Source organism: Hyla sarda, chromosome 6, assembly GCF_029499605.1.
Source record: "Hyla sarda isolate aHylSar1 chromosome 6, aHylSar1.hap1, whole genome shotgun sequence".
In the NCBI taxonomy this organism is placed as follows: Eukaryota; Metazoa; Chordata; class Amphibia; order Anura; family Hylidae; genus Hyla; species Hyla sarda.
This window is the reverse complement of record NC_079194.1, coordinates 247,707,369-247,733,060: the sequence shown is the minus strand read 5'-3', so window position 1 is coordinate 247,733,060 and position 25,692 is coordinate 247,707,369. Positions and strand designations below refer to the sequence as shown.

Here is a 25,692-nt window from a genome sequence, read left to right as displayed (position 1 = left end):
AACAACTTCCAGCATTGCTAGACAAGCATGCTGGGAGTTTTGCAAGAGCTGGAGGCACCCTGTTTGGGGAAACACTCCCCTAGGGTATTTTTGGTGGCGGGAGAAAGCACCATGCTTGCATCCGAGTCTGCCCCTGTGCAAATCCGTAATTTAGGCCTCAAATGCGCATGGCGCTCTCTCCTTCCTGAGCCCTGACATATTTCAAGGCAACCATTTAGTGCCACATATGGGATATTTCAGTACTCAGGAGAAATTGTGTCAAGAATTGGGGGGGGGGGGGGCTTTTTCTCCTTTTACCCCTTATGAAAATGAAAAGTTGGGGGCTACACCAGCATATTAGTGTAAAAAAGATAAACATTTTTTACACTTACATGCTCTTGTTGCCTGATAATTTTCATTTTTACAAGAGCTAAAAGGAGTAAAAGACCCCCCAAATTTTTACCCCATATGTGGACGTAAAGCGATCTGCGGGTGCACAACAGGGCTCAGGAGAAGGAGCATACCATGTACATTTGAGGCCTAAATTGGTGATTGGCACTGGAATGACTGATAATTACAGCTGTTAAGTCAAACAAAAAGAAAATTAAACACCCACATGTGACCCCATTTTGGAAACGACACCCCTCAAGGGGTGCAGTGAGCATTTACGCCCCACTAGCGTTTGACAGATTTTTGGAACAGTTGTTTTCTCGTACCACTGTTCCAAAAATCTTTTAGACACCTGTGGGGTGTATATGCTCACTAAACCACTTATTACTTTCCTTGAGGGGTGTAGTTTACAAAATGGGGACACATGTTTTTTTTTTTTTTTTTTTTTGTGTGTTTATGTCCGAAACGCTGCAAGGTGCAACTATCTGCCACCCCTGAGTAAATCACCAATTTAGGCCTGGTGCTCTCTCACTCCTGAGCATTGTTGTGTGCCCACAGTACACTTTACGCCCACATATGGGGTATTTCCATATTCAGGAGAAATTATGTTACACATTTTTGTGAAAATGAAAAGTATGGGGCCACACCAGAATGATAGTGTAAAAAAAAATTAACTTATTTACACAAACATGCTGGTGTAGCCCCCAACTTTTCTTTTTCATAAGGGGTAAAAAGAGCAAAAGCCCCCCAAAATTTGTGACACAATTTCTCCCAAGTACGGATATACCAATATGTGGACACAAAGCAATCTGCTGGCACATGGCTCAGGAGTGAGAGCACACTACGTACATTTGATTGGCACAGGGGTGGCTGTGGCAGAGTTTCTGACATAAACGTAAAAAAAAAACAAAAAAAAACTCACATGTGACTCCCAATTTGGAAACTGCACCCCTCAAGGAATGTAGTAAGGGGTGAAGTGAGCATTTACACCCCACAGGTGTCTAAAAGAGTTTTGGGAAAGTGGTCCGTGAAAATGAAATATTAAATTTTCCATTTTGAACAGCCCACTGTTCCAAAAATCTGTCAAGTGCCAGTGGTGTTTAAATGCTTACTGCACTTGTTACCCTTGTTAGATTCCGTGAGGGGTGTAGTTTCCAAAATAGGGTCACATGTGAGGGGGTCCTGTTAAAACACACATGCCCCCAGACTTAAATTGCAGCCAAATTTTGCTCCTTCTTTTCTGATCATTGTAGTGTGGCCGCAGAGCACTTTATGTCCACATATGTGGTATTTCCATACTCAGGAGAAAATGCCCCCTAAAATCTGTACTCCTATTTCTTCTTTTAACCCTTGTGAAAATGAAAAATGTGGGGAAAAACCATCACTTTAGTGAAAAAAATCTAATTTTTCTTTTTCAAAGCTTCATGAAATTTTTGAATTTTTCACAAAGAAATGATGCAAGTATTGATGAAGTGTTGTCAGCACAGTTGTCAGCACAAGGTGTGCTGACAACTACTTTTTGTTGATTCAGAGCCCCTACCAAGGCTCCATATCTGCAAGCACCACTACATTTTGTGCAAGGACTTTGTGATTTGTGCTGCTTTTTTTGTGTATATTAGTTAGGAAAATAGATAGCTAATTAGATATATAACTAGTTAGGAAGATACAGCATGGCTGCTCCTCCCCCCCATTGCACTCTGGCGCACCATACCCTTAACTTGTGTGCTGGATCTCAGAGGAACAGGCTTAATGCAGGAGGCGGGCACAAGAGTTCTTGACAGGATGAGGAGCCAATGGCTCTTTGCTCTTTCAAACGAGTGCCAAAATTAACTGTAAATGCATCAAGATGGGTTTATAGTTAAATGCAGCAATGATAGCCATGTTGGCCCACGGGGTATCTTACCAGCCCATCTGATTGCCAGTGCGGGCCTTGCTACATCCACCTGAATCAGCTTAGTTAGTGTAAGTATTGTACAAGAACATAAATTTATTTTGAAACAGTAAAAGTCTTAATAAACTACATACAAATATTAACACACACATATACATATATATATATATATATATATATATATATTTTTTTTGTTTTTTTTTTTTTTTCATGATAATTAGTTTATGACATCTTACTCCTGCTGATAAGCTGCAAGGGCTCACTGAAGAATGACAAGCAGCAAATGGTCCCCTCAGTGTCAAGCAATGTATTACACCAATAATTAGGCATACTTTTCTGTTTACAGATAAGAAAAAAACATATAAACAAATAGTGTACAATTATGCAGTTTAGTATGGGAAATTTTTATTATTATTATTTTTGGTCATGTGGTCTTAGGCTATGTTCCTACCTCGGAATGTCCACACAGAAAATCTCTGAGCGGACATTCCACAGACTGCGTTCGCCAGCATAACACACAGGTGCTAGGACCGCATGGAAATCCGCTGTCTCAGACAAAGGATAGGTTTATTCTTTCTGCGGACACAGAAATTGGAATTTCCACGGCAGAAACATCTGGTGCGGAAATTCCGCTGTGTGTATTTAATGGGACTCCCAGGTCATGGAACATCTGTTTATGTTACAGCTTCTGTTCAAAAGGCATTTATAAGCACTTTATTGTCTTCTAAGAATACATGACCAAGAAGAATAAAAAAAAAACAAGAGCTTGAAAAATGTTCAACAGTCACAGGAGTTATATTTCTTATCGAACTTTGGTAGCCCCTAGTAGTGTATGACCCGACCTATATACATATAAGATAAATAAATATATATATATATATATTTATATATATATATATATATATATATATATATATATATATATATATGTGTATAGTACAGACCAAAAGTTTGGACACACCTTCTCATTCAAAGAGTTTTCTTTATTTTCATGACTGAAAATTGTAGATTCACACTGAAGGCATCAAAACTATGAATTAACACATGCGGAATTATAGACATAACAAAAAAGTGTGAAACAACTGAAAATATGTCATATTCTAGGTGGACAGTGTCCCCAAGTGCAGTCACAAAAACCATCAAGAGCTACAAAGAAACTGTCTCACATGCAGACCGCCCCAGGAAAGGAAGACCAAGAGTCACCTCTGCTGTGGAGGATAAGTTCATCCGAGTCACCAGCCACAGAAATTGCAGGTTGACAGCAGTTCAGATTAGAGACCAGGTCAATGCCACAAAGAGTTCTAGCAGCAGATACATCTCTAGAACAACTGTTGAGAGGAGACTGTGTGAATCAGGCCTTCATTGTAGAATATCTGCTAGAAAACCACTGCTAAGGACAGGCAACAAGCAGAAGAGACTTATTTGGGCTAAAGAACACAAGGAATGGACATTAGAACAGTGGAAATCTGTGCTTTGGTCTGATGAGTCCAAATTTGAGATCTTTGGTTCCAACCACCGTGTCTTTGTGCGATGCAGAAAAGGTGAACGGATGGACTCTACATGCCTGGTTCCCACTGTGAAGCATGGAGGAGGAGGTGTGATGGTGCAGCAGCATGCTATTCCATCCGGTTTGCGCTTAGTTGGACCATCATTCATTTTTAAACAGGACAATGACCCCAAACACACCTCCAGGCTGTGTAAGGGCTATTTGACCATGAAGGAGAGTGATGGGGTGCTGCACCGAATGACCTGGCCTCCACAGTCACCAGACCTGAACCCAATGAAGGCAAAAGGGCCAACAAGTGCTAAGAATCTCTGGGAACTCCTTCAAGACTGTTGGAAGACCATTTTAGGTGACTACCTCTTGAAGCTCATCAAGAGAAGGCCAAGAGTGTGCAAAGCAGTAATCAAAGCAAAAGGTGGCTACTTTGAAGAACCTAGAATAGGACATGTTTTCAGTTGTTTCACACTTTTTTATGTCTATAATTCCACATGTGTTAATTCATAGTTTTGATACCTTCAGTGTGAATCTACAGTTTTCATCTTTCATCTTAAACATAAACTAAAGAAAAAATCTAAACAAATTGCCCAAACGATGCTTCCAACTTCGAATAACCAAACAGCAAGATGCTTTATAGCTTTAAAATCCATGAGTATTTAAAAAATCAGAAAATAAGGGTGGTTATGATAGTGGAGAAACAAGCCTGGTCTGGAAGAGCTAATATGATTCATTAACCAGTGATAGTATAAACACAATAATGTCGGTCAGGAATTCCTGCATTTAGCCATTAGGCTTAGTGATGGTCAGTGCCATTCTAAACTTTACCAGTGATAATGTTGCATGTAATGACTCAAAAGAGAATTAATATATTCTCCCTTCTATTTGGGCCAATGGTCCTCCTGATTACTCACATTGATGTATATGGGAGAAAGGGGGAATCATTTTAGAATTATCTGAGGTTTAATTTAAATTGCATAATGTTAGAATTTAAGTGTGTGCAGAGCAACTATGTTATTGATCGACACATGTACAGGCAATTCATTTGCCCATATAAAACAAACCTAAACAAATAGCATTTGGTGCATCTTGTTTTATCAACTTTTTACTTAGACATTTCAATGAATGCAGCTATTTATCAAGTGTATCCTATCTAAATATTAAGACTTTTAGTTCATAATCAATGCCATCCTGAATGTATAAAAGAAAAAAATATATATATATAAATATATATTACCTACTTCCATGCCGTAAATGCAGGGGTGTTCATGGAAAGGTTTTATAGATTTGCATTTAAAATTGGTTTTCCATGAGTTGGCAAAATCAACAACATTGCTTTCTAAAACTCCACTACTAGTCTGAAAGTCATCTTTCTGGATGCTGTTAAAGTCTCCACACAAACCTTTATAAGACAAATCATTAGCATGATCACGAGCATACATTATAGAATAATTTAAATTATTCATTATAACTATTACCTGCTCACTTGGTCTTCCATGAATATAAGATAACAATTGATAGAACCCATTAGGCTTCATTTGAAAAACTAATAGAAAATATACGGCTAATGAGGGAGATTTATCAAAACCTGTCCAGAGGAAAAGTTGCCCAGATGCCCTTAGCAACCAATCAAATTGCCTCTTCCTTTTTAACAAGAAAAATGAAAGAAGCAATCACATTGGTTGCTATGGGCAACATTTCCTCTGCACTGATTTTGATAAATCCCCACAATATGTTTACTAATAATATATTTTCCATTTTCTAACTAGGACTAGAAACCAGACAGCTGAAATATGATTGGCTATATTTGACACCCATTTCATTCCCTCTGAAATTACAGTAATTGCACATGGATTTCTGTGTATAATGTATAGTGGGGCTTATGTATAGATGCATTTTAGAACTCACATGGTATATGTAATCTTTGAAAATACTTCACCAAAGCAGAACAAATGAGTGGCAACTCACCAGACTTATTGTCTTAAAGGGGTACTCCGGTGGAAAACTTATTTTTTTTTTTTAAATAAACTGGTGCCAGAAAGTTAAACAGATTTGTAAATTACTTCTATTAAAAAATCTTTACCCTTCCAGTACTTTTTAGCAGTTGTATGCTACAGAGGAAGTTCTATTCTTTATAAAATTTCTTTTTTGTCTTGTCCACAGTGCTCTCTGCTAACACATTGGTCTGTGTCAGGAACTGTCCAGAGCAGCATAGGTTTTCAATGGGGATTTTCTCCTGCTCTGGACAGTTCCTGAAATGGACAGGTGTCAGCAGAGAGCACTATGGACAAGACAAAAAAGAAATTCAAAAAGAAAAGAATTTCCTCTGTAGTATACAGCTTCTAAAAAGTACTGGAAGGGTAAAGATTTTGTAATAGAAGTAATTTACAAATCTGTTTAACTTTCTGACACCAGTCGATATAAAAAAAAAATATATATATATATATGTTTTCCACCGGAGAACCCCTTTAAGGCTTTTATTCTTGCTAGTGCAGGATACAGGTATGTGCAAAAAGAGAAACGTCCGTTTTGCACAGAATTGATTCTTCCGGCTCACACTAGTGTGAGCCGGAAGAAGCACTTCTCTTGCGAAACGGTCGTCGCTCTTTTTGCACCTATCTGTATCCTGCACTAGCAAGATAAAAAGCCTTAAGACAATAATTCAGGTGACTTGCAGCTCATTTGTTCTACTTTGGTGAAGTGATTTCTATACTCTGCATTGCATCTGCTGAGCACAACCAGTGAAGGCATCGCTATTGAGCAGCCATGAAATATACCTGGAGGGAGAGGGTGATTGCTTGTACTCCGTTGCATGCAGTAGTGCCAGGTGGATTTTCTATTTTGTATATAATTTTTGAAAATATCTCAACTTCTCGCAAAAATATCATATATGTAACCCAGTTTATATAAGAAAAAGGGCCCCTTTTTAATATAAGTATAATATGTAAAATGTGAAAATGTTGTGTTTTGTTTGTTTTATTAGTGGCTCAGCTCCCCGAGAGAGCTTAGTGTCTAGGCAATGTATTACCTTTATTAAAGAGGACCTGTGGCCAACCCACACAAATTGAGATTTGTCATCAAATAGCATCATTTTCACAGTCTCTTAAAATGCCTTTCTGTTCTTGATTATTAGGTGATGAGCAGGATACTAAAAGTCATGGGGTGTAAATGTTGTACATTAGGGGTCATGCATGTCTAATAGATACACCCTTACTGTATAGTCTTGCACATCAGTTGATGCCATTATTAAAATAGATTAACACCCATCTGACTGATTCCCTGAATTGTTAAACAAATATAAACCCACATATCTCAGGAAAGGAAGGGTGTATCAAGAAACTGTATGATGAGGGTACTCTGATCTATTTAATAATAATGCAATCTAATTTTTGGGGGAGTTGGCCACAGGTCCTCTTTAAATGGTCATTAGAACAAACTTTTTCTAGATCAATAGAACAGGGGAATATAAGAAACTTTGGAATATCTCTCTTCACCCAAACATGATTCCTTTTCCTGTTATCAAACCTTTTTCCTCTCCTCCTCCTGCTGCTTAAACCTTTTTCTCTGAAAATCAGCTCAGCTTTGTCCTGTGTCTGCAAGACAAGCAATACAGGTCTATGGAGGGGGAGGAGGAAGCTCCACCCACCTGCTCTGGAAGAACTGCAAATTAAAGATGAAGCACACAGAACAGAAATCTGCTGTTAAATACCATATTATATATATATATATATATATATATATATATATACAGCAACAGGAGAATGCAGCAGCACACTGCCAGCACAAGGATATAGGTGCAACATGAATATGCAGTTAAAACATGGAGAGCTATACAGCTATGGTGTAATAGATGCAAATGTGAAACTATGAAATAGTGAGGCACTTAGCTCGCAAATTTGTCTCCGCCGGCGGTCAAATAGCTTGGACCGTCCCACCGCGATAAGGTAGCCTCCTGGGACGGACCCTACTCTGTGAATATGCCTCTGTGTGAACAGTTCAGTAAGCATGGTAGGATCTGGAACATCCAAGCCACCTTATATACACACCTGATAGAGGTGGGTGGGGTGCAAGGCCAACAGGTGGGTGGGGTGTTGGCCTTGCACCCCACCCACCTCTATCAGGTGTGTATATAAGGTGGCTTGGATGTTCCAGATCCTACCATGCTTACTGAACTGTTCACACAGAGGCATATTCACAGAGTAGGGTCCGTCCCAGGAGGCTACCTTATCGCGGTGGGACGGTCCAAGCTATTTGACCGCCGGCGGAGACAAATTTGCGAGCTAAGTGCCTCACTATTTCATAGTTTCACATTTGCATCTATTACACCATAGCTGTATAGCTCTCCATGTTTTAACTGCATATTCATGTTGCACCTATATCCTTGTGCTGGCAGTGTGCTGCTGCATTCTCCTGTTGCTGTATATCTAGCCTAGTAGCGTGCACCTGTAGGCCAGGTCCATATAATAGTTTGGTATCAACTAAAGTGCTGGCTGACTTATTCTTTGTCTGTATATATATATATATATATATATATATATATATAATGACTAACACCTTCAAGTCATCTAGTATATACAATGTTACAGTAAATAAAAGATTTATGGTTTCTATAAAACCTTATAAAACAGATAACACACAAAATCAATATTATTTGTTGGGCATATTGGCAGAAATTTTGGGGGCATTACCACAGTCCTCACAAACAATAATCTGTAGTAAATTCAAGTAGAGAAAACAGGCATGGTCGCACATCCACAATTTGTATTTTAATTTGTAGTAATTTTCTCCATTCATGTGCTATGTACATGTGCTATTTACTTTTCCTGGTAAGTTTTATGCTGCAACCGTTGACTAGTTTAGTAGCTCTTCTCTGAACTCTATCCAAAATATCCATATCTTTCTGGAGATACAGCCTCCAGTACTGTGCACAATGCTTCATGTGAGGTCCACTGTTTAGTGCTCTAAACAGCAGCATGAGCGCTTCCCACACGCTACTGCTTATACCTCTTCCTATACACCCACGCATTCTGCTAGCATGTCCTGCTGCTCTATGGCATTGTCTGCCTACTTTTAAGTATTCTAAAATAATGGCCCCTAAATCTCTTTCCTTAGATACAGAGGTAAGGACTAGATCACATATTCTATATTCTGCCCTTGGGTTTTTCGTGCATGATTGTTACGCCTAGCGCTCCGGGTCCCCGCTCCTCCCCGGAGCGCTCACGGCGTCTTTCTCCCTGCAGCTCCCCGGTCAGCGCTGACCGGGAGCGCTGCTCTGCCATGCCCGTTGGGGATGCGATTCGCACAGCGGGACGTGCCCGCTCGCGAATCGCATCCCAGGTCACTTACCCGTTCCCGTCTCCTGCGGTCATGTGCTGGCGCGCGCGGCTCCGCTCTCTAGGGCGCGCGCGCGCCAGCTCCCTGAGACTTAAAGGGCCAGTGCACCAATGATTGGTGCCTGGCCCAATTTGCTTAATTGCTTCCCACCTGTTCCCTGGCTATATCTAGTCTCCTCCCTTGCACTCCCTGGCCGGATCTTGTTGCCTTGAGCCTAGTGAAAGCGTTTAGTGTGTTTATACCCTGTGTACCAGACCTTCTGCTATCTCCCCTGACTACGAACCTTGCCGCCTGCCCCCGACCTTCTGCTACGTCCGACTTTGCTTCTGCCTACTCCCTTGTACCTCGCCTATCTTCAGCAGTCAGAGAGGTTGAGCCGTTGCTAGTGGATACGACCTGGTCACTACCGCCGCAGCAAGACCATCCCGCTTTGCGGCGGGCTCTGGTGAAAACCAGTAGTGACTTAGAACCGATCCACTAGCACGGTCTCGCCAATCCCTCTCTGGCACAGAGGATCCACCTCCTACCAGCCGGGATCGTGACAGTAGATCCGGCCATGGATCCCGCTGAAGTTCCTCTGCCAGTGGTCGCTGACCTCCCTACGCTGGTCGCCCAGCAAGCTCGTCAGATCGCCCAGCAGTCGCAACAGATAGCGCAACAAGATCACCAGCTGTCGTACTTGACCACCATGACACAGCAACTCCAGTCACAACTACAGCAAGTACAGTCGCAGCTACAGCAGCAACAATCATCTCCTCCGCCAGCTCCAGCACCCCTTCCGCGGCGAGTGGCCGCTCCTAGCCTCCGCCTGTCCTTGCCGGACAAATTTAATGGGGACTCTAAGTTTTGCCGTGGCTTTCTTTCGCAATGTTCCTTGCACTTAGAGATGATGTCGGATCAGTTTCCTACTGAAAGGTCTAAGGTGGCTTTCGTAGTCAGCCTTCTGTCTGGAAAAGCCCTCTCATGGGCCACACCGCTCTGGGACCGCGATGACCCCGTCACTGCCTCTGTACACTCCTTCTTCTCGGAAATTCGAAGTGTCTTTGAGGAACCTGCCCGAGCCTCTTCTGCTGAGACTGCCCTGCTGAACCTGGTCCAGGGTAATTCCTCCGTTGGCGAGTACGCCATTCAATTCCGTACTCTTGCTTCTGAACTCTCCTGGAATAATGAGGCTCTCTGCGCGACCTTTAAAAAAGGCCTATCCAGCAACATTAAAGATGTTCTGGCCGCACGAGAGACTCCTGCTAACCTGCATGAACTCATTCATCTAGCCACTCGCATTGACATGCGTTTTTCTGAGAGGCATCAAGAGCTCCGCCAGGAAAAGGACTTAGATCTCTGGACACCTCTCCCACAGTCTCCACTGCAATCTGCGCCTAGGCCTCCCGCCGAGGAGGCCATGCAAGTGGATCGGTCTCGCCTGACCTTGGAAGAGAGGAATCGCCGTAAGGAAGAGAATCTTTGTCTGTACTGTGCCAGTACTGAACATTTTTTGGTGGATTGCCCAATCCGTCCTCCACGTCTGGGAAACGCACGCTCGCACTCAGCTCTCGTGGGTGTGGCGTCTCTTGATGCCAAGTCGGCTTCTCCACGTCTCACGGTGCCTGTTCGGATTTCCACTTCAGCCAGCTCTCCCCTCTCAGCCGTGGCCTGCCTGGACTCTGGAGCTTCTGGGAATTTTATTCGGGAGTCCTTGGTGAATAAATTCCGCATTCCGGTGACCCGTCTTCTCAAGCCACTCCACATTTCCGCGGTCAACGGAGCCAGGTTGGATTGCACCGTGCGTTACCGCACGGAGCCCCTCCTAATGTGCATCGGACCTCATCACGAGGAGATTATATTTTTTGTCCTTCCTAATTGCTCCTCTGAAGTTCTCCTTGGACTACCCTGGCTTCAACACCATTCCCCAACCCTGGATTGGTCCACTGGGGAGATCAAGAGTTGGGGTCCCTCTTGTTCCAAGGACTGCCTTCTACCGGTTCCCAGTACTCCCTGCCGTGACCCTGTGGTTCCTCCTGTATCCGGTCCCCCTAAGGTCATTAAGGACTCTGCCTGCCACAGGAAATGCCCCTCCCCCCCTCCCAGTTCCATCAGGCAAGCTTTTGTGTCCCCTCATGGCCCTCGTCCTGGTGTCACACTGCCCCGTGCCAGGTCTCGCCCTCTGCCCTCTCTCCCCATTCCTACTCCTGCGGTTCTGCCTGCCGTTGAGGAATCCCTCCATCCTTTCCCGGTGTCCTCATCCCAGGGGAGGCAGTTACCCGATAAAGAGAAGGGGAGACCTAAGGGGGGGGGTACTGTTACGCCTAGCGCTCCGGGTCCCCGCTCCTCCCCGGAGCGCTCACGGCGTCTTTCTCCCTGCAGCTCCCCGGTCAGCGCTGACCGGGAGCGCTGCTCTGCCATGCCCGTTGGGGATGCGATTCGCACAGCGGGACGCGCCCGCTCGCGAATCGCATCCCAGGTCACTTACCCGTTCCCGTCTCCTGCGGTCATGTGCTGGCGCGCGCGGCTCCGCTCTCTAGGGCGCGCGCGCGCCAGCTCCCTGAGACTTAAAGGGCCAGTGCACCAATGATTGGTGCCTGGCCCAATTTGCTTAATTGCTTCCCACCTGTTCCCTGGCTATATCTAGTCTCCTCCCTTGCACTCCCTGGCCGGATCTTGTTGCCTTGAGCCTAGTGAAAGCGTTTAGTGTGTTTATACCCTGTGTACCAGACCTTCTGCTATCTCCCCTGACTACGAACCTTGCCGCCTGCCCCCGACCTTCTGCTACGTCCGACTTTGCTTCTGCCTACTCCCTTGTACCTCGCCTATCTTCAGCAGTCAGAGAGGTTGAGCCGTTGCTAGTGGATACGACCTGGTCACTACCGCCGCAGCAAGACCATCCCGCTTTGCGGCGGGCTCTGGTGAAAACCAGTAGTGACTTAGAACCGATCCACTAGCACGGTCTCGCCAATCCCTCTCTGGCACAGAGGATCCACCTCCTACCAGCCGGGATCGTGACAATGATCTTGCAATAATCCAAAGGAAATTTTAGTTTTCCTCAAGTTTACCCAAATCCTTTTCCATTTGGCATATCCCTCCAGGAACATCAACAAATCTACGTGTTATCTATCTGTTATAAATCTATGTGTTATCAGCAAAAAGACATACCTGACAATCGAGATCTTCTGTAATATCACTGATAAAGATATTAAACAAAATGGGCCCCAGTACAGATCCCTGAGGTACCTCACTGGCAACAAGAACTTGCTCTGAAAATACTTCATTGACTACAACACTCTGTTGCCTGTCCCTCAGCCAGTGCCTAATCTATTCAACAATATGGGAGTCCAAGCTCAATGACTGCATTTTATTGATAGGTCATCTATGTGGTAAAGCATACCAAGCTTTAGATTGGTGGAATCTGAGGAAGGGTTAATACCCGAAACGCGTCATTGGTCTATATAAAAATGCGGAATCTGTAGGCGCTATATAAATAAATAAAATAAATAAATTAATAAATCTTTTAATCGACTATCTGACTCGAGTGTGTCCATTGGGAGAAGCAGCGCTTAAAGAGGGGTTTTCCATTTATTTGACTGTATGCACTGTGGATAACTCTGCACCGGCTTCCACTTCCCTACGGCTTCGCAGCACCCCCTGGATACCTCCACTCATCTGTACCCCTTTTATCGGGGTGATATGCACATATCTATTGCGCTCAAGGTGAGCACAATATTTACCACCTTTTCTAATCTAATTGATACCTTGAGATAATGCACTAGGCGCCTGTGGGTTTTTCCTTTTTGCCTTTTGTCCTGTGGAGTGCTAATGGCCTTAATGCCTCTCCCTGAGGAAAATACTTGTCCCTTTTAGCTATATATATATATATATATATATATATATATATATATATATAAATATATATATGTATATATATATATGTGTATATATATATATATATATATATATATATATATATATATATATATGTATATATATATATATCCAGTAAATAGATGTGGAGAATTCACACTAAGATGGGCCATAAATTGTCCTGCTATAGGAACATAGACTAAATACATAAGGATGAGAAAAAAGGGGCAGGGAGGGGGGGGGTGTTAGGGGAGAGACTGGTAATTAACCCCTTAAGGACGCAGCCCATTTTCACCTCTAGGACGCAGCCCTTTTTTGCACATCTGACCACTGTCACTTTAAACATTAATAACTCTGGAATGCTTTTACTTATCAATCTGATTCCGAGATTGTTTTTTCGTGACATATTCTACTTTAACATAGTGGTAAATTTTTGTGGTAACTTGCATCCTTTCTTGGTGAAAAATCCCCAAATTTGATGAAAAAATTGAAAATTTAGCATTTTTCGAACTTTGAAGCTCTCTGCTTGTAAGGAAAATTGATATTCCAAATAAATTTTTTTGGGATTCACATATACAATATGTCTACTTTATGATTGCATTAGAAAATTTACGTGTTTTTACTTTTGAAAGACATCAGAGGTCTTCAAAGTTCAGCAGCAATTTTACAATTTTTCACAAAATTTTCAAACTCGCTATTTTTCATGGACCAGTTCAGGTTTGAAGTGGATTTGAAGGGTCTTCATATTAGAAATACCCCATAAATTACCCCAATATAAAAACTGCACCCCCCAAAGTATTCAAAATGACATACAGTAAGTGTTTTAACCCTTTAGGTGTTTCACAGGAAAAGCAGCAAAGGGAAGGAGAAAATTCAAAATCTTAATTTTTTACACTTGCATGTTCTTGTAGACCCAATTTTTGAATTTTTACAAGGGGTAAAAGGATAAAATTTATACTTCAATTTGTAGCCAAATTTCTCTCGAGTAAGCACATACCTCATGTGTCTATGTTAATTGTTCGGCGGGCGCAGTAGAGGGCTCAGAAGCGAAGGAGCGACAAGGGGATTTTGGAGGGTACGTTTTTCTGAAATAGTTTTTGGGGGGCATGTTGCATTTAGGAAGCCCCTATGGTGCCAGAACAGCAAAAAAAAAAAAAAAACATGGCATATCATTTTGGAAACTAGACCCCTTGAGGAACGTAACAAGGAATTAAGTGAGCCTTAATACCCCACAGGTGTTTCACGACTTTTGCATATGTAAAAAAAAAAAAGTCACAAAAATGTGTGTTTCCCCCCAAATTTCCCATATTTGCAAGGGTTAATAGCAGAAAATACCCCACAAAATTTGAAGCCCAATTTCTCCCGATTCAGAAAACACCCCATATGGGGATGAAAAGTGCTCTGCTGGCGCACTACAGGTCTCAGAAGAGAAGGAGTCACATTTGGCTTTTTGTAAGCAAATTTTGCTTTGGGGGAATGCCACATTTAGGAAGCCCCTATGGTGCCAGGACAGCAAAAAAAAAAAAAACCACATGGCATACAATTTTGGAAACTAGACCCCTTGGGGAATGTAACAAGGGGTAAAGTGAACCTTAATACCCCAAAGGTGTTTCACGACTTTTGCATATGTAAAAAAAATATTTTTTTTACACTAAAATGCTTGTTTTCCCCCAAATTTTACATTTTTACAAGGGATAATAGCTGAAAATACCCCCCAAAATTTGTAACCCAATCTCTTCTGAGTATGGAAATACCCCATAAGTGGACGTGAAGTGCACTGGGGGGGAACTACAATGCTCAGAAGAGAAGGAGCATCATTGAGCTTTTGGAGAGACCCCCCCACATGTGACCCCATTTTGAAAACTACACCCCTCACGGAATGTAATAAGGGTGTGCAGTGAGAATTTACACCCCACTGGCATTTGAAGGATCTTTGGAACAGTGGGCTGTGCAAATTAAAAATGTTATTTTCACAGACCCCTGTTTCAAAGATCTGTCAGACACCTGTGGGGTGTAAATGCTCACTATACCCCTTGTTACATTCCGTGAGGGGTGTAGTTTCCAAAATGGGGTCACATGTGGGTATTTGCGCTTAGGTCAGAACTGCTGTAAAATCAGCCACCCCTGTGCAAATCACCAATTTAGACCTCAAATGTACATGGGGCACTCTCCCTTCTGAGCCTTGTTGTGCGCCCGCAGAGCACTTTGCGCCCACATATGGGGTATCTCCGTACTCAGGAGAAATTGCGTTACAAATTTTGGGGGCTTTTTTTTCTTTTACCGCTTGTGAAATTTAAAAGTATGGGGCAACACAAGTATGTTAGTGTACAAAAATGTTTTTTTGTACACTAACATGCTGGTGTAGACACCAACTTTACCTTTTCACAAGCGGTAAAAGAAGAAAAAGCCCCCCAAAATTTGTTAGGCAATTTCTCCTGAGTACGGCGATACCCCATATGTGGCCCTAAACTGTTGCCTTGAAATACGACATGGCTCCAAAGTGAGAGCGCCATGCGCATTTGAGGCCTAAATTAGGGATTTGCATAGGGGTGGACATAGGGGTATTCTAAGCCAGTGATTCCCAAACAGGGTGCCTCCAGCTGTTGCAAAACTCCCAGCATGCTTGGATAGTCAATGGCTGTCCGGAAATGCTGGGAGTTTTTGTTTTGCAACAGCTGGAGGCTCCGTTTTGGAAACACTGCCGTAGATACATTTTTCATTTTTATTGGGGGGGAAGGGGGGGTGGTCAGTGTATGTGTGTATATGTAGTGTTTTACTCTTTATTTTATGTTAGGGTAGTGTAGTGTAGTGTTTTTAGGCTACATTCACACTAACGGCGGATTACACTGAGTCTCCCGCTAGGAGTTTGAGCTGCGGCGGAAAATTTGCCGCAGCTCAAACTTGAAGTGGGGAACTCACTGTAATCCGCCGCCAGTGTGAATGTAACCTGTACATTAACATGGGAGGGGGGGCAAAACTACAACTCCCAGCATGCACTGACAGAACGTGCATGCTGGGAGTTGTAGTTTTGCAACAGCTGGAGGCACACAGGTTGGAAAATACTTTGTTAGGTAATAGAACCTATTACCTAACTCGGTATTTCCCAACCAGTGTGCCTCCAGCTGTTGCAGAACTACAACTCTCAGCATTTACTGGTTGCCAAAGGGAATGCTGTGAGATGTAGGTATGGAACAGCTGGAGGCACGCAAGTACAACTCCCAGCATGCAGAGACAGCCTTTTGCTGTTCCTGAATGCTGGGAGTTGTAGTTTTGCAAGATTTAGAGGGGTTCAGGCTGGAGATCACTGACAGTGGTCTCTAAACTGTAGCCCTCCAGATGTTGCAAAACTACAAATCTCAGCATGCTAAGACAGCAAAGTGCTGTCTGGGCATGCTGGGAGTTGTAGTTTTGTAACATCTGGAGGGCTACAGTTTAGAGACCACTGTCAGTGACCTCTAGCCGGAACCCCATCTTGCAAAACTACAAATCCCAGCATTTCAACACAGCAAACAGCTGTCAAGGTATGGTGGGAGTTGTAGTTTTGCAACATCTGGAGGGCCACAGTTTAGAGACCACTCTCCAAACTGTCGCCCTGCAGATGTTGCTAGGCAACAGACTCCCGGACACACCGCCGCCATACTCACCTCCACCGCCGCCATGATCACAGCTGCCGCCGTCATCTGGAGCTCCGCCGCCGGGTAAGTGACCGCCGCCGCTACTACACGGTTCCCCCCGCTGTTCCCAGACACCGATGGGTGGGCATAGCGGGGAGAACTGAACTTTAACCCCCCCACCCCCAGTCTGCTATTGGTCGGTCGCTCCGGCCGATCAATAGCAGGGATAGGAGGGGGTGGCACCCCTGCTGCCTCACTCCTATCCCTTCAGGGGGGTCGAGGGTGTCTTGGACACTCCTGATCCCCCTTATTTTATCGCCGCGCCGCCGTTAGTGGGCAGAGGGAGAGCGCTCCCCCTGCAAACACCATAGATGCCGTGATCAGAACTGATCACGGCATCTATGGGGTTAATGCTGCCGGGACCGGCGCGATTGCGGCCCCGGCAGCTGCGGTGGGATTCCGGCTGTGATTGACAGCTGAGTCCCGCCGGCGATCTCCTGCGCTGCCCGCGGCAGAGCAGGAGATCGCTTGGATGTATGCATACATCCATTTGCGCGAACGTGTAGTTCGTCTGGACGTATGCATACGTCCAATAGCGGGAAGGGGTTAAGCAGGACAAAGTGAGATGCAAAAGAGAATCCAGTACAGGTTATAAGAAATTTTGATAATGAGATAAGAAGCTCAAATCCACATTGAGTCCCCTGTTTTTTGAGTAAAAAAAAACAGTATCATTTTGGCTTCAAATGTCTTTCTCTCTTGTGTGTTTTTGAAATTCCCTCAGTATCTTGATTGTAAGGTCATGTATGGAGTGGCCTGATTGGGTAAAATGATGTCCAACTGGGGTGCAGTAGTCATTTTCTTTATGGCGGTTGATGGAATGTCTGTGTAGATTCATCCTTTTGTTGAGTTTCCGGCTGGATGCTACATTGGTGAAACTCAATGTGAATGTCACGATCCCGGCTGGTAGGAGGTGGATCCTCTGTGCCAGAGAGGGATTGGCGTGGACCGTGCTAGTGGACCGGTTCTAAGTCACTACTGGTGTTCACCAGAGCCCGCCGCAAAGCGGGATGGTCTTGCTGCGGCGGTAGTGACCAGGTCGTATCCACTAGCAACGGCTCAACCTCTCTGACTGCTGAAGATAGGCGCGGTACAAGGGAGTAGACAAAGCAAGGTCGGACGTAGCAGAAGGTCGGGGCAGGCAGCAAGAATCGTAGTCAATAAGGCAAGCAGGAGGTCAAGTACACGGTATGGATAAACACAGTAACGCTTTCACTAGGCTCTAAGGCAACAAGATCCGGCAGGGAAGTGCAGGGACAGAGAACAGATATAGTCTGGGAGCAGGTGGAAGCCAATTAAGCTAATTGGGCCAGGCACCAATCATTGGTGCACTGGCCCTTTAAGTCTCAGGGAGCTGGCGCGCGCGCGCCCTAGAGAGCGGAGCCGCGCGCGCCAGCACATGACAGCAGGGGACCGGGACGGGTAAGTGACCTGGGATGCGATTCGCGAGCGGGCACGTCCCGCTGTGCGAATCGCATCCCCGACGGCCATGACAGTGCAGCGCTCCCGGTCAGCGGGACCGACCGGGGCGCTGCGGAGAGAGAGACGCCGTAAGCGCTCTGGGGAGGAGCGGGGACCCGGAGCGCTAGGCGTAACAGTACCCCCCCCCTTAGGTCTCCCCTTCTCTTTGTCCGGTAACTGCCTCCCCTGGGATGAGGAGACCGGGAAAGAATGGAGGGTTTCCTCAACGGCAGGCAGTACAGCAGGAGTGGGAATGGGGAGGGAGGGCAGAGGGCGAGGCCTGGCACGGGGCAGTGTGACACCAGGACGGGGGCCATGGGGAGGCACCGAGGCTTGCCTGACTGGACTGGGAGGGGAGGCACTTCTTATGGCAGGACGGCAGACCGGTTACAGGGGGAACCACAGGGTCACGACAGGGAGTACTGGGAACCGGTTTAAGGCAGTCCTTGAAACAAGAGGAACCCCAGCTCTTGATCTCCCCTGTGGACCAATCCAGGGTTGGGGAATGGTGTTGAAGCCAGGGTAGTCCAAGGAGAATTTCGGAAGTGCAATTGGAGAGGACCAAAAACTCAATTTTTTCGTGATGAGGTCCGATGCACATTAGGAGGGGCTCCGTGCGGTAACGCACGGTGCAATCCAACCTGACTCCGTTGACCTCGGAAATGTAGAGTGGCTTGACGAGACGGGTCACCGGGATGCGGAATTTATTCACCAAGGACTCACGAATAAAATTCCCAGAGGCACCAGAGTCCAGGCAGGCCACGGCTGAGAGGGAGGAGTTGGCTGAAGGGGAAATCCGCACGGGCACCGTGAGACGTGGAGAAGCCGACTTAGAATCAAGAGACGCCACACCCACGAGAGCTGGGTGCGAGCGTGCGTTTCCCAGACGTGGAGGACGGATAGGGCAATCCACCAAGAAATGTTCGGTACTGGCACAGTACAGACAAAGATTTTCTTCCCTACGGCGATTCCTCTCCTCCTGGGTCAGACGAGACCGATCCACTTGCATGGCCTCCTCGGCGGGAGGCCTAGGCGTAGATTGCAACGGAGACTGTGGGAGAGGTGCCCAGAGATCTAAGTCTTTTTCCTGGCGGAGCTCTTGATGTCTCTCAGAAAAACGCATGTCAATGCGAGTGGCTAGATGAATGAGTTCATGCAGGTTAGCAGGAATTTCTCGTGCGGCCAGAACATCTTTAATGTTGCTGGATAGGCCTTTTTTAAAGGTCGCGCAGAGGGCCTCATTATTCCAGGATAGTTCAGAAGCAAGAGTACGGAATTGAATGGCGTACTCGCCAACGGAAGAACTACCCTGGACCAGGTTCAGCAGGGCAGTCTCAGCAGAAGAGGCTCGGGCAGGTTCCTCAAAGACACTTCGAATTTCCGAGAAGAAGGAGTGTACAGAGGCAGTGACGGGGTCATCGCGGTCCCAGAGCGGTGTGGCCCATGACAGGGCTTTTCCAGACAGAAGGCTGACTACGAAAGCCACCTTAGACCTTTCAGTAGGAAACTGGTCCGACATCATCTCCAAGTGCAGGGAACATTGCGAAAGAAAGCCACGGCAAAACTTAGAGTCCCCATCAAATTTGTCCGGCAGGGACAAGCGGAGGCTAGGAGTGGCCACTCGCTGCGGAAGGGGTGCAGGAGCTGGCGGAGGAGATGGTTGCTGCTGTAGCAGAGGCAGAAGTTGCGACTGAAGTTGTTGCACCATGGAGGACACTTTCGACAGCTGGTGGGTTAGATGGGCGATCTGTCGGGATTGCTGGGCGACCACCGTGGTGAGATCAGAGATAGCTGGCAGGGGAACCTCAGCGCGATCCATGGCCGGATCTACTGTCACGATCCCGGCTGGTAGGAGGTGGATCCTCTGTGCCAGAAAGGGATTGGCGTGGACCGTGCTAGTGGACCGGTTCTAAGTCACTACTGGTGTTCACCAGAGCCCACCAGGGTCGGGGCAGGCAGCAAGAATCGTAGTCAATAAGGCAAGCAGGAGGTCAAGTACACGGTATGGATAAACACAGTAACGCTTTCACTAGGCTCTAAGGCAACAAGATCCGGCAGGGAAGTGCAGGGACAGAGAACAGATATAGTCTGGGAGCAGGTGGAAGCCAATTAAGCTAATTGGGCCAGGCACCAATCATTGGTGCACTGGCCCTTTAAGTCTCAGGGAGCTGGCGCGCGCGCGCCCTAGAGAGCGGAGCCGCGCGCGCCAGCACATGACAGCAGGGGACCGGGACGGGTAAGTGACCTGGGATGCGATTCGCGAGCGGGCGCGTCCCGCTGTGCGAATCGCATCCCCGACGGCCATGACAGTGCAGCGCTCCCGGTCAGCGGGACCGACTGGGGCGCTGCGGAGAGAGAGACGCCGTAAGCGCTCCGGGGAGGAGCGGGGACCCGGAGTGCTAGGCGTAACAGTGAATTAGAGCTTCTTATCTCATTATCAACATTTCTTATAACCTGTACTGGATTCTCTTTTGCATCTCACTTTGCCCTGCGTAATTACCAGTCTCTCCCCTAACACCCCCCCCCCCCATCCCCCTTTTTTCTCATCCTTATCTATTTAGTCTATGTTCCTATAGCAGGACAATTTATGGCCCATCTTAGTGTGAATTCTCGACATCTATTGTCTTAACCCCTGCATATTTGTGAGCTGTAACCTGTGTCTTCTGCTTGTAAGCTTAGATTTGCTTTGGACTTGATAAAGGGAGGAAACCCGAAAAGCTTGTCTCTACAAAATTATGTTAGTCCAATAAAAAAGGTATTACAAGATACTGCAACATTTTTTGATTTATCTATCTATCTATATATATACATACATACATATATATAGTCGAGTAGTTAGGAGCTCAGAAATGCTTATGACTTGATAAAGGGAGGAATCCTGAAAGCTCGTCTCTACAAAATTATGTTAGTCCAATAAAAAAGGTATTACAAGATACTGCAACTACAGATGATTTTGCATTATATATATATATATATATATATATATATATATATATATATATAAAAGGGGTCAGTACTTTCCTCAGGGAGAGGACACCTCTTCAGGTGTAACGGAGATTCAGGTTAGGCCATTTAGCACTCCGCAGGCATTCTGGGTAGGGGAATATGTAAAGCGGCTCATTACACAACCTTTTCAGGTAGTGTTCCCTGGTATCAGCTTAGCTCCTGTTAAGGAATATAAAAAGCTGAACGGGATATATGCCAAGCCAGACTACTCCCCAAAAGGGAAGTTTCGACCCATCTGCAGACAGCTGTTTCGGGGTTTTTGCCCCTCGTCAGTACAGAGCAGGGTGATCTGGCTTGGCTGTGGTGAGAGGCCTGAGGCTTTAAAAGGGGTCAGTACTTTCCTCAGGGAGAGGACACCTCTTCAGGTGTAACGGAGATTCAGGTTAGGCCATTTAGCACTCCGCAGGCATTCTGGGTAGGGGAATATGTAAAGCGGCTCATTACACAACCTTTTCAGGTAGTGTTCCCTGGTATCAGCTTAGCTCCTGTTAAGGAATATAAAAAGCTGAACGGGATATATGCCAAGCCAGACTACTCCCCAAAAGGGAAGTTTCGACCCATCTGCAGACAGCTGTTTCGGGGTTTTTGCCCCTCGTCAGTACAGAGCAGGGTGATCTGGCTTGGCTGTGGTGAGAATCCTGAGGCTTTAAAAGGGGTCAGTACTTTCCTCAGGGAGAGGACACCTCTTCAGGTGTAACGGAGATTCAGGTTAGGCCATTTAGCACTCCGCAGGCATTCTGGGTAGGGGAATATGTAAAGCGGCTCATTACACAACCTTTTCAGGTAGTGTTCCCTGGTATCAGCTTAGCTCCTGTTAAGGAATATAAAAAGCTGAACGGGATATATGCCAAGCCAGACTACTCCCCAAAAGGGAAGTTTCGACCCATCTGCAGACAGCTGTTTCGGGGTTTTTGCCCCTCGTCAGATGGGTCGAAACTTCCCTTTTGGGGAGTAGTCTGGCTTGGCATATATCCCGTTCAGCTTTTTATATTCCTTAACAGGAGCTAAGCTGATACCAGGGAACACTACCTGAAAAGGTTGTGTAATGAGCCGCTTTACATATTCCCCTACCCAGAATGCCTGCGGAGTGCTAAATGGCCTAACCTGAATCTCCGTTACACCTGAAGAGGTGTCCTCTCCCTGAGGAAAGTACTGACCCCTTTTAAAGCCTCAGGCCTCTCACCACAGCCAAGCCAGATCACCCTGCTCTGTACTGACGAGGGGCAAAAACCCCGAAACAGCTGTCTGCAGATGGGTCGAAACTTCCCTTTTGGGGAGTAGTCTGGCTTGGCATATATCCCGTTCAGCTTTTTATATTCCTTAACAGGAGCTAAGCTGATACCAGGGAACACTACCTGAAAAGGTTGTGTAATGAGCCGCTTTACATATTCCCCTACCCAGAATGCCTGCGGAGTGCTAAATGGCCTAACCTGAATCTCCGTTACACCTGAAGAGGTGTCCTCTCCCTGAGGAAAGTACTGACCCCTTTTAAAGCCTCAGGCCTCTCACCACAGCCAAGCCAGATCACCCTGCTCTGTACTGACGAGGGGCAAAAACCCCGAAACAGCTGTCTGCAGATGGGTCGAAACTTCCCTTTTGGGGAGTAGTCTGGCTTGGCATATATCCCGTTCAGCTTTTTATATTCCTTAACAGGAGCTAAGCTGATACCAGGGAACACTACCTGAAAAGGTTGTGTAATGAGCCGCTTTACATATTCCCCTACCCAGAATGCCTGCGGAGTGCTAAATGGCCTAACCTGAATCTCCGTTACACCTGAAGAGGTGTCCTCTCCCTGAGGAAAGTACTGACCCCTTTTAAAGCCTCAGGCCTCTCACCACAGCCAAGCCAGATCACCCTGCTCTGTACTGACGAGGGGCAAAAACCCCGAAACAGCTGTCTGCAGATGGGTCGAAACTTCCCTTTTGGGGAGTAGTCTGGCTTGGCATATATCCCGTTCAGCTTTTTATATTCCTTAACAGGAGCTAAGCTGATACCAGGGAACACTACCTGAAAAGGTTGTGTAATGAGCCGCTTTACATATTCCCCTATATATATATATATATATATATATTTATATATAAATGTTAATTTTTATTTATACACGCATATAGATAAATATATGTGTATATATATATATATATATATATACACACACACAGTAACCCCCGACATGCGATGGCCCCGACATATGATAAAATCGACATACGATGGCCTCTCAGAGGCCATTGCATGTCGATGTCAGCATCGACATACGATGCTTTTATATGTCGGGGCCATCGCAATAACTGCTATCCGACAGCGCAAAATGCTTAAGCTGCTGTCTGATGGCAGTTTAAGCATCCTGGACAGGTTCACTTACATATCCCCGCTGCTGCGGGTCCACTTTGCGATCCTCCGGCGTCTTCTGTATCTTCTCCAGGGTCCGGGCCTTGCTTTCCGGCGTCGATATTACGCCAGTGCGCACGCCGTGCCAGCACAGCAGCGTAATAACGTCACCAGAAAGCGAGGTCCGGACCCTGCAGAAGATGCGGAAGAAGCCGGAGGATCCCAAAGAAGACACCGGAGCAGCGGGACAGCATCGGGAGCCCCTGGGACAGCATCGGGAGCAGTGAGGATGCGGTCCGAAGCGGCGGGGACAGGTGAGTGTAACTTCCTATACTTTACATTGCACGGATCCCGCAACATACGATGGATTCGACAAACGATGGGTTGTTTTGAACTAATTACCATTGTATGTTGAGGGACCACTGTATGTATATATATATATATATATATATATATATGTATCTCACAATAAGAGCAACAAATTATTTTCTATGTTGTCTGATTTTAGTAGTTTGGTAAAGAGAAACTTTTTATAAACTGTAACAATATAGTAGATAGCTTTGAGGCGTTTGGCCTTTTTATTTCTGATAAATTTAGAATAATATGAAAGAACAAGAGATTTAAAAAATTAAATAAGTATACTAGCATATTTATTATGTCTTTAAGACACTTCTTTGCACATACTTGTAAGAACTAGTGTAGTTTTGAAACATGGCTAAGGGTACCTCTACATGTACAGTATCCTGTGCAGATTTGATGCCCAGCATTTTCTGCTGCAGATTTCAATGTAAACTAAATGACTGGACACAGCTTCTAATCTGCAGTTACAAATCCTGAGCATCAAATATGCGCAGGATACTGTACGTGTAAATAGACTCTAAGAGTAGTTTTAAAACTAACTAATTGAAAGTGTAACTGTCATTTAAACTTTTTTTTTTTTTTACTTTATTAGATAGTGACAGCAATTTAAACATACTTTATAATATACTTTTTTAAAGTGTCTTGCTCTATTCGGTGTATTACCAAGCGTGCGTTTGGTTGTTGTGCTTTTTATGTAAACTCCATTTTTGAAAAAAAAAAATGTTTGCACAAGTTGAGGTTTTTCACATAGCCCAGGCTTGCTGAATTTTTAAAAAATGACAGTTACACTTTAAAGGGGTACTCAGGTGGAAAAGTTTTTCTTTAAATCAACTGGTGCCACAAAGTTGAACAGATTTGTAAATTTCTTCTACTAAAAAATCTTAATCCTTCCAGTACTTAATTTCCTCTGTAGTATTCAGCAGCTAATAAGTACTGGAAGGATTAAGATTTTTTAATACAAGTAATTTACAAATCTGTTTAACTTTCTGGCACCAGTTGATAAAAAAAAAAAAAAAAAAGAAAAAGAGTACCCAGAGTACCCCTTTAATAAAGAGGTCTGCTATTTTATTGTGCAAAATATTTTTGTCAATTACACTAGCCATGGGGTCGTGTAAAGTGTCTGAAAAGTTTTGCCAGATTAATCATACCATGTGTGTTATTTTGAAAGATTGTGCAAATTCTGAACTGAAAACATTTTGATATTACCTCCACTGTCCATCTTTATGCCAAAAATGTCTAACATGTCTTTAGAAGACCAATATGGCACAACAATATTGTGACATTTCCATACCTACAGGTTAGCATGTGCTATTTTATCTAGTCTCATAACTATTAAATATAAAGTAATATCTAGTAATTGCTGATCATTACCACACATTTTCTCCTTGTAAGATGGGTCTAGAACAACATACAATTGCATGACCGGTATAAGTTGCACCTGTAAGTATAGCCCTTTGTTTGTGTGCACAATGAGGAAGAATGACGATGGCCATAAAATACTGACACCAGCTGCAATACAAGAAAAATTAGGTTAGAGATTGAAGCTATATTAAGTTTAAGTTGCCCTTTCATAAACAAAGAAATTCAACATTTACTTTTTAGGACAATATTAATTAATTTTCTTTTCAAAGAGTTTTGTTAAAGTTTTAAGTAAACAGAAATATAAGCATATAAACCACAGATAAACAGTAAGGAGGCATCACCAGAAAGCATCAGTTAAGTTAAAGAGTCCTTTTGGGTAAAAAAACAAAAAACAAAACAGAGTTTTAACAGCATAGGAACAGACATAGAGTCATGCCCAGCAATCCAGGAGAGTCCACGACATCCTTAAGGTCATTAATTCATTTTCAAGGTGCCTGTATTTGTTCTTAGATTGCATGATTAAAGGCCTTGCCCTAACCTGCTTGCTCTTTTTATTATGTACT

At 44.7% G+C, this 25,692-nt stretch overlaps 1 protein-coding gene across 1 annotated transcript in view; it reads right to left on the bottom strand.

Annotated features, from left to right (window-relative positions):
- Positions 1 to 2,101: 2,101 nt before the first annotated feature.
- The window catches only part of LOC130277499 (mucin-5B-like), a 180,479-nt gene continuing 156,888 nt past the window's right edge, over positions 2,102 to 25,692 (bottom strand). Inside the window, exons 13-15 of the mRNA XM_056528174.1 lie at positions 25,139 to 25,276; positions 4,996 to 5,160; positions 2,102 to 2,199 (exon numbers count right to left, since the gene is read on the bottom strand). Coding sequence (XP_056384149.1) covers positions 2,102 to 2,199; positions 4,996 to 5,160; positions 25,139 to 25,276 — 401 coding nt within the window. The remainder of the gene's footprint in view (positions 2,200 to 4,995; positions 5,161 to 25,138; positions 25,277 to 25,692) is intronic.